This window comes from Asterias rubens, chromosome 18, assembly GCF_902459465.1.
Source record: "Asterias rubens chromosome 18, eAstRub1.3, whole genome shotgun sequence".
NCBI classification, from domain to species: domain Eukaryota; kingdom Metazoa; phylum Echinodermata; class Asteroidea; order Forcipulatida; family Asteriidae; genus Asterias; species Asterias rubens.
This window is the reverse complement of record NC_047079.1, coordinates 2335523-2345589: the sequence shown is the minus strand read 5'-3', so window position 1 is coordinate 2345589 and position 10067 is coordinate 2335523. Positions and strand designations below refer to the sequence as shown.

Below are 10067 nucleotides of genomic sequence, written 5' to 3'. Positions count from 1 at the left end.
CCTCGCCTTTCCAATTATAGGAGATTAAAGACATGGTTAAAACTAACTTCCGCACAAATGCTTTTGGGAAACAAGAATATTCAATGGAGCAAAACAAATTAAATGTTTTTGTTTATGGAAATCTGTCCCCGGAGATTCTTTCCCCATTATATGCAGGTGTGTCAGGAGATTATGTTCTCCCAAAATTCCCTCCCCTTATACGGCAAACTTGTTACAAACTACTTGTGATAGCGCCCTCTGTTAAATCACCCTCACTCAGCCCATGTTAGTGTCTCAAACAGAGGAAAGAATCTCATGCAGCACTGATTTCACTGAGACACCGGCAACCCATCCGGGCGCCTAGTTCTGGAGAATTGCGCGTGGCCCTTGTAGTGGCATGAGATTTCTGTCCCTTGGAGATAGTTTCATCCTTTTACAGTGAGCGGTGACCATGGTCGTTTCTTAATTCTGAAAGCACCCTCTTTTGATTCCATCTGCTTTAGAACGTATTGATATCAGATACTCAGAGGAAAAATCCATAGCACTCCGGCTATTCGTTAACCGCGACTCACTTCGTTTGTTTGCAGTTTTTCGGAAGCAAAAAGAAAACAACATGTTCTATCGCCAGTCAAATAAGCCGAGTTTTGTTCCTCCAACAACGGGGGCTACAATCCCGGCCAAAATGCTTGGGCCACCCATTCCTACGTTATTTAAACCCATTCCCTGTTCACTTCCCACTGACAAGTTTTTAGGGTTTGTGTACTTTTTGTGGAAGGACGCAAAATCAATGTTCACTGATTTACGGTAAACTTGCACTGTTTGAAGGTAAAACGGTTAAAAGTTTCCCTTAAATTTTATTTTCTGAGGTGTTGTAGGTTTTGACAAAAATGAGTAAAACAGTGTTAGGAAAATTAGTTCAGCTTGCAAATTGTATTTACCAATAATTTTAGTTCAATATCAATTAAACACTCAAAACACAAAAACCCAAACAATCAATTGATACGGTGTTAATGTTCATTCCTTCAATGTATTTCAAGCATTCAAGTGACTCCTGACTATTTCTAAAACCATGCAATATATCTTAACTTCTAGTACACTAAATGGATTATAGTTAAATTTAACAAAAACATGCTTTGTAGAAATACAAGTATCTAGTTATTACACTAATGCTTTGTATTCTAGCGTTAATGCAAACATTTAACACTGTGTTTTTGACGACCTTTGACGTAATAATTGTTTAATTGTGAAATGAATCAGATGTTGACAATTTAAAGAATTGAGTTATAGGCAGGGGCTGGAAAGAACACTTAATGTCCAAGCTTTGGGTGTATCGCGTTGCTAAGTTACTCCCGTTTGAAATAAGCCAGTGTATACATTTTTGTTTAAAACGAATTACAAGTAAAAAGATATTTTCGCGCAAAAGGATACAAATTAGACTAAAATTTGATCACAAAACTGTTGTTTTCAGAGCGTTATTGCTAAAAACCAGTGTGTTTAAGTGGTATTTTTTTCAAAACAAAGCTTTTGTCACTAAACTATGTGTTTTGAAGAGTAAAAAATAAATAAACATTTAACTAAGGTTCTAGAAATTTAGTTTCTATTTTATTAACAAATTTAAAAGTAAGCCCGACCCGAAAGGGCGCTGTTCGTGACGTCAATCGAGGCGCGATATTTGAAGCACGTCGGCTCAAAGTGTTTGCTGCACATCGCTGGAAAAGACGTCGGACCGAGCCACTTTGCAAACTGACCCCATTTTTAGTTGTTTTGCTGCCTCCAGCAGCAATACACGTGGTCGACATTGCCGGAAAAATGCAAGAATTAAACTTTTTTTCGAAACGTGCAAACTAGGACTTGCATGTAATTGCACGTACTTGTGTTCAATGTACGTTTGAGGCAAAGTCTGCCTCGATTGACGTCACAAAAGGGGAGTCACCCCAAACAACTTTATCTATTTTTTAAACATATAAATTGTTACAAACAATAACTCAACAAATTACATTATTGTTCATTAACATATACTCTAATGTTTGAAGAAACATAAATTCTATTTCCAGGTGACTTTAAGGTATACCATGCAAATATAGTTCTGAAAAAAAAATCACAGAGTGGGTCACAATTTTACTGTCAACGAAACTTTTATGTGTAAGGTAGATCAAGATAAAATGCGACATTGTGTAATCAGCTAATAATAATTCCGAATAATTAAGTCACGGTCGAAGTGAGGGAATTGTTAATTTCCAAATTCACACTAAGATGGTGTATTGGTTTCATGCCGATGTGACGGTTTAACGAATCGCTGTAAGTGAAATATATTTTTCCCTCTTTGACATGTTAGTCGTGACATCATCAAACGTTTTATACAAAAGTGATTCAAAACGAATACCCAATGTTTCATCTGCAAAAAACAAGGGTGCTTTCTCATGTGAAAAAAAAACCGCTCAAACCACGACGAAAAATTTAATATTTCTCCATATCGAAACGTGTTCAAAAGACGACACAAAATAAATGTTTTCTGGTGACTTTACAACGCAAGTTCTTTTTGATCACAGGTTGTCGTTAGTTTAATATCATAAGTATTGCCCATTAACGAATATATCAACAGAAGACAACCGTTACCAGTTGTTAGGTGAATTGTTTGTATTTTGTTGCCTTAACAGGGTACAGCTTTTTCAACCAATTTAAAATGTTTGAAATAAAGTTGCCGGCACAATCGGAGGCCACAATGAATTGTTAGTCTAAGTCTGTATTAAGGAATCTGAATTTTGTATTGTACTGTTTAATAAACTGTCAGTTTTTTTGTTGCGTAGTTTCATTTTGCATTTTATGGAAAATAAAAGCTGTAGAGTCGTTTCAAGGACTCATCATTGCACCCTCGGACGGAATTACAGGCTGCAGAAATTTCAAACTTTCCCGAAAATGTAATGAACTCAAAAAAGGATGAACTGATATTTATAGCACTGTTTACGTGACAAAAACACGTGGAAAGTTGTTGTCACAATACACGTTTGCAAAATCAATTGTCCAAATAAAACGTCTTTTTCATACTTATTGTCCTGCAAATAATAAAACAATTAATAATATAGTAAATTCATTCGATTCATCTAAACACACGTTCGATTTTCAACAATTAACTCATTATTATTATATTTTTTAAAACTATATAGTTGCATATTAGTTTATTTAAATCGTTGTCTAAAACATTTAAACATTTCCGTGTGTTTTTATGTTTGATTTAGATTTCGTACAGCAGGAATCCAGTAAAAGACGTGTAATGGTTAGAGTTACTATGTACTTGACCGAATACAGCTAAGTGAACTTGATCTCCATAGTGCAGGGGAATCACTGCACTGCTGCTCACTTGATGATAATCTGCATCGCGTACACCCCCTGTAACAATGGTGTTACCGTTCTTCATCAGCTTGACCCATAGGTAAGACTCACTTGATGATTTCTGGACTGAGAACATCAATACGTATACCCCAGGCACATTACACGTAAACGTGCCGTTATTCAAGTTGAAATCAATCCCTTCCTCTGAAAACAGTAACTCTTCAAAGGGCAGAGGATCATAGGGGGATGGAGGGCTGAAGGGGGTATTCCCCACTGCAGTGAAGGCAGACCGTCGCGTACTACATTCACCTGCTTCACCAGTCTGTCCAGCTGGTCCAGGTTCACCTCTCTCCCCCTTCAGACCATTCATCCCAGGCAGACCTTGAGGTCCTTGTTTCCCTGGTTGACCGAGTCCTTGATCTCCCTTCAGTCCATGATCCCCTTTAGCGCCTGGCTCACCAACCAGTCCATCTGACCCCTTGTCTCCTTTAGCCCCGGGTTGACCTACCTCACCAGGGGAGCCTGCATCACCTCTCGGGCCTACAAGTCCTTGACCATGGTTTCCATTAGATCCGGGGATTCCCGGTATACCGGCTGGGCCCTGGCAGCAGGAGTTACACGTCAGTCCCGGATCAGGTGAAACTGCTGCTGTAGCCACCAATAACCAAACTTGCATAAAAGCCAAGACAATGGCCACTGCTATAGTAATCTTCATCTGTAAGTTGAAAGATAGACGGAAAACAAACAATTACAACATTAATAGCAATGTTGTTTTCGTTGCTGGGAGGGTTGGTCATGTGTCAGTTGGTCCAAACTTTTTATGTGTTCGCCCGTAAGGTATTAGATTTGATAAAATGGTACATTAGTTGACTAACCGAATTAAATTCTAAGTTTGATGAACTAAATCGGTAAATGAAGTGGTTGTTAATTTTATTTTGAAATTACTTTTTTTTTTCAAAAGAACTGGACTTATAAACAAAGTTATCTTTAGTTAGTTGTCAGAATTACCCCCATTCTAATGTATGGTGTTTGTTTTGCAGGAGCAGATGTACTAATGAATATGTATGTTTAAGTTTACACTAATGAATATGTATTTTTCTCCCCAAAGGCTGTGAACTCTTGTTATTATGCTAATTTTGTAACTTGGTTTATGAATAGGAGTGCAGAGGTCAGTGCCTTCCCTTTCCTTTTTATTGTCTGGTCACACAGGTTGGTGTGAATAATTATATATTGTTGTGCATTGAAGGATTGAGCTACTTTGCATGAAGTTGTGGTATGCAATATTTTAGGGAGTGGCAGTAGTCTCACATATAGGTTCTTATTGAAGAAGAATCATGAAATCTTGAGTGAGAGAAAGATAGAGAGAATTTGAATGGGTATTTGGAAGTGCCTATATCTCAATAGTGTCGCGCTACAATTATAGCCTTTGAGGTTGTTCTTTTACTGCAATTGTAATGCTAAATCAGAAACAGATTATTCAGGCTATTATTTTAAGCAATTGATTGGCAGAGAACTGAGGCGGCAGAGATCGGCAGTTTGAGATTGGAAACAAGGAGAAAATCGTAAATTTAAAATTTGCTGATTGTTTTTGAGGATAATGATTCTAAATGAGCAGAGTTCTTGAAACTAAATCGTCTTGGAAATGTGTATTTCAGGCTGTATTAATGGAGCATTGAATTTGAATAGCTTTGTAATTTGAATACTCTGAATTTGTAGTTCACCGTTTTTTTGAGAAGAATAAATCAGACAAAGAAATGATTTGAGAAGTGCATGTGTATTTATCAAAATGAAGGAGAGCATCAGGCATTATTGTATTTGTTTTAATAATTATTTTATAGATGGCCATGATATTGAGGTGGGAATCTAACCCTCTCCTAGAAGTTTAAAGGGACTATACCCTCCCTCATAGAGTGAGAAGCGTTAATGGAAGTTCTGAGACGGACAAAAAGGAAGGCAGGAGAGTCTATGACACGTGCCTACATAAAGTGTTAGAAGAAGAGTGGAGCAAGACATTGGTACCGGAGGACAGTTTAACCTTCGGACATTTTCACGGTGGGCCAATTTTATTCACCCAATATTTTGAACATTTTGGTCGGAGTTGAAGTCAGAGTTGAAGTCATAAGCTTTATTTGACAAGATTGAGACGAAGTGTTTTGAGTTTATTGATTAGTGTCCGTAGAATCAAAGATATAGTTATTCAGTGTACTTTTTCCAGAAATGGGGCAGTGTCCCCAGTTGTTGTATATAAATGTAAAATAATTGTAAATACAATATCTTGTCGAAGAGACTTTTAGCAAAGAGAGTTAGCAAACTGTCTTTCGCGTCACGGTTGCATGGGGTTAGCTGTGACATAAGTTTTCCAAAATGTTATGGTCTTTTTGAAAGCAACTAAATGGGAACGCCTTTAGAGTGTTAAATATCAGTTTGAATAAAATTGATATTAATTGATATTATTGTCAACAGAAGTGTCGTTGCCGAACGGTTTAGAGTACCGAACTGTGGTGTTTCTGATCAGAAGAGTCAGGGTCCGAATCCCGAGCCGGGACACTTATTGCTACGTCCGTAGGAACGTAAAGCCGTCGGTCCCATGTGTTGTGTATAACGCATGTAAAATAACCCAGCGCACTTATCGAAAAGTGAAGGGGTTCACCCTGTGTTGGCTGCTGTGTACGCCGTGCCTCCTTCTTAGGTGTTACATAAATGGTTCTCATCGAGTTCATCGAGTTCATCACTTCAATAAATTATCTTTCTGAAAGTTGGTAAAATTATACTCAGCGCCTTGAGGACCTTGTTGGTAGATACGTGCGCTAGATAAGACTTCGATGTCATTATTATGTATTATTCGTCGGATTGCCACTCTACGGGTGCGAATGATAACAGGTCTGTTGTTTATAATTTGTTTTGCGCCTTAACACCATGTGTGTATCTACTTGCCAGGTAGAGTTTGTTATTAGAGAACTGTCTTGCTTAATGCTACTACCTCGGAATAGATTGTTCGGGTGCTCGGGGGACTTATCAGTTCTGAAAAGAACTGTACTGCTTATTAACTGTTACCTGGGCGGATGGAATAGAAATAGGCTGGGACTAGTTTTTTAGCTTATAGGATCGTAATTAACTGTACTACCGCGGAGTCAGTTCTTGGGTTGCTCCAGTCATCGTCAGGAGACTGACGATGACTAGAGCAACCAAAGAACCATGGAGGTTGACTTTATAAATGAATTATATGTTGTTACCATTGAAAGACCTATTTGAAACATCACAGTTTCGATCCATACATACCTAATGTGTACTCGGCGATCATGTGGTGTCACTTGGAGCCACTCAGACAACAAAACTGACTTGAAAAACAAATTTTGTCAAAAGTGGAATGTGAACCTTGGACCCGTATTGTTTCGGCGCTCTCCAACTGAGTTATCAATCCATAATGTTCACGATTTACCTTTTTGCCAGCAATGTTTAAAATAGTTTGTTTTTACTAATGTTTCGCACAAAATAGAACTAGAAAACATTTTACTGAGAGTACAGAGTAAGGGTAGAACCGAGAGTAAAGCTAAATCAATTCAAAACAAACCACAATTGTTTTTATTTTTGCTCCTTTGTTAAGGCTGGCTCACACTATGACGATAAGGGGGTACGGCATGCTACGTTTAGCTGCGAATCGCAACTGCGAGTTTGCCGCTATTCATCGTGTGTTGTCGTCAATTGTCGCTGACGAATCCGCTAGAGACCGCAGACGGCTGCGAAAATTAGTCGCGTCCGTCCCTACTATGTAAGCCAACCTTTAATAAGGCTGGCTTACATAGTAGCAGGGAAAAAGCCAAACGGAAAGTGGCGACAGTGAAAATCCCAAGACGTTGGCGGCAAAGTAAAGGCAAAAAGCCCAAAGTGAAAAATCATAATTATCTGACGGGGAGGGAACGACCTTCAGCGACAACAGGAAAAGGGCCACACGGCTGGCAGCGGATTGTGTGGCGGCAAGGAACGGCGGCTGATGAAGGTGGGTTGTGGCGACGATGACGCGACTCGTTTGCCGACATCAAACCGTCTGTATGTGGGTTGTATAACAGTCGAGTTTGGCGTTCCCACTCTTCACGATATTCTGGTCATCCAATCATCAGACAACGACTACCAACGAAATTGTGACGACCTCAAAACGACAATTGACCCCTTGCACGCGCGTCACACGCGGCGACTGATACCACGCTCACCATGTTGGTGGTCAATAGATTTACGTGTAAACGCAGAGTCACCTAAATAGCGCACTTCTCTGAACAACACACGTTGACATTGACCACCAAAATTGCGCCTCCAAGATTATTTTGATGATGACGTCAGTTGATATGGGTCAATAGGCGGAATCGCACGGCATGGAAATGTCATGCGACTGATAATTGCGGCCGTCTGCGTCAAGGAAATGAGGGTTTGTGTTCTCCAACGAAATCTGAACGGACACGACTGATAGTTTCGACCGTATTCGGTCGCTAGCGGGTTCGTCAGCGACAATTGACGGCAAAACACGTTGATTGGCGTCAAACTCAAAGTTGCAATACGCAGCTCGACGTTGCTTTCCGTAACCCTTATTTGTCATAGCGTGAGCCAGCACCAGGCCTTATTTGTCATAGCACCAGGCCGATGACTTGTTCGACCCCCAAAACTTGGACACTGTTGTCGAGATAATACTTTTGAAGAATTCGTTGACAAGACTTTAGTTTTGAGATGACCTCGTTTTCAAAAGTGATGATTTCAGCGCAGCTATGCATGCAATAAATTATCGCCATTTGTATATCAAAAAATGCTTCAAGCCCTGTTCGTACTTCCTGCGAACGCGAATGGGATACGAATGTTTCAGCCAAATCCCTGTTTTTGCAGGGATTGAACACATTTTAACTGATGCGAATTAAAATTTGTAAATATTCGCAATCGCATTTGCAGGAGGTATGAACAGAGATTTTTCGCTTAAAAAGCTAAACATCATGGCATTATTAAAACGGTGCTGCTGACAAACTGCAGGCCATTAATTAGCTGACCGACTCAATCACAAAACTGTTCATAAAAAAAACTGGTACAAAGACAAACAATCACATTTTCTAAAGGGTAAAGACATTTGTAAAACGCACAACAACTGCACTGTAAACAAAAAAAAGTTTTTAGGTTATGTAACAGCTTTCGAACGCGTCACAGGGTGTATAGGGTAAACACGTAACAGTGTATGGGGCCAATTAGTTGTGTTGAAAGCAATGGTTTTTGCCATTTATAAACGGCTGATGCGTCAAACTAAACTCGTAAAGCGTTTCGTTTTTACTATGATGCGTTTAGTTTGACGCATCAGCCGTTTACTTTATGTTAAGAATGTGTTTATAAGAAGCGTTTAAAATGTGTTCAGCACATCAACGATTGCTGATCGCACCAGTGTTTAAGTTTGATGTAGAAAATGGGCGAAACCCAATGTTTTACAACACAACTCATGGGCCCTATACAGTGTTACGTGTTTAACCTAAACCCTTAGATGCGTTCGAAAATTTGTTACAGAACCCAAACACTTGTTTTTACGGTGTTTCTTGCTGAGGCTTACCACCATTTTAGTTTTTATGTTTGCCATTATTACGTTAAATTGGGTCGAATTTTGCATTTTTTGTTGTAATCTCGCAACATGGCAATGTAATGCCTTAAAAAAAGTACTCAATTGCCCTGGTTAAACAAAACAACTGTCCCTTTAACCGTGGCCCGCCAAGGTTAAAGGATAAAGTGTAAAGATTATCTTAAAACCTTTGGAGCAGGCGATACACTCGTCTTGCCTCGGTTATTGCCCCCTCGGTTTCCCAAAAGACCATCGACATCTTATTCTAGGTACATATCGTGTATAATGTTCAATCTGAAATAGTCTACCTAATTACTATATATAAAATAATGCAATGGTCACGTCAAACAATGCAATGCCATACCTTTTTGACCATAATTATCTTTAAACAATATGTTTTGAACGAGCAGAAAGTCAAGAGCCGCTTATGTCAATCAAGTGAAAAAGAACTTGAAGTCAAATTTTTGAACAAGGCATTGCACTGAAAACCAGTGTACAAATTGCCTCGTCTAAAACCACCTGCAAGTATAAACGCGAGAAACAAAACCTTTGAGGCAATTACGGCAAGGTTTCAAAGGGAGATGCAACTGGGTGCACATGTTTGTGTACAATCATAGTACCACCACAGTTCACTAAGATGGCAGAGCTTGAAAAGAGAAGAGACCTTAGCCACTGCATGAGAATATCAGCTGTATCGAGTGGTGTCCCTTTTGGAGCAAAAACTGCAACCGCATTGCAATAGGCTAACCTTAAACCCACTACTTGTATCTGGAAACGAAAGCTTGAGTCCGGCAGTAGAATGAGGAACACTTACCTTGATGATGTGTTCTTGTAGTCCAAACCTTCTCAGTTCCTCTCTTCTGATGCAAAGTTGTTATGAACACTGCTGCTGGTGCAGCGCGTTTAAATACTGCTGTATTTCCATTGAAGTGCTCATCAGTCTACTTCGGGTTTGATTGACAATCGATGAGCAGCCAATCACAGATACGTGTTAAAGTCACTGATTTATGGCAGTGACTTACTGTACCATTGTTTTGAATGATACTGTATGTTGAATGGATACCAATGGTGTAAAACTCTACACTACATTGTGGATGTGTTAAAGTCACTGATTGAAAGCAGTGACTTACTCTATCTTTGGTTTGAATGAGACTGTATGTTGAATGGATACCAATGGTGA

At 39.3% G+C, this 10067-nt stretch overlaps 1 protein-coding gene across 1 annotated transcript; it reads right to left on the bottom strand.

The window, feature by feature from the left end:
- Positions 1–2034: 2034 nt before the first annotated feature.
- On the bottom strand, positions 2035–9838 carry LOC117302745 (complement C1q and tumor necrosis factor-related protein 9-like). Its single transcript, XM_033786760.1, has 2 exons — positions 9702–9838; positions 2035–4024 (listed from the first exon to the last, which is right to left on the bottom strand). Exon 2 carries the CDS (start codon positions 4022–4024, stop codon positions 3212–3214), a length of 813 nt encoding a protein of 270 aa, XP_033642651.1. The 5' UTR covers positions 9702–9838; the 3' UTR covers positions 2035–3211.
- Between the last annotated feature and the right edge of the window lie 229 nt (positions 9839–10067).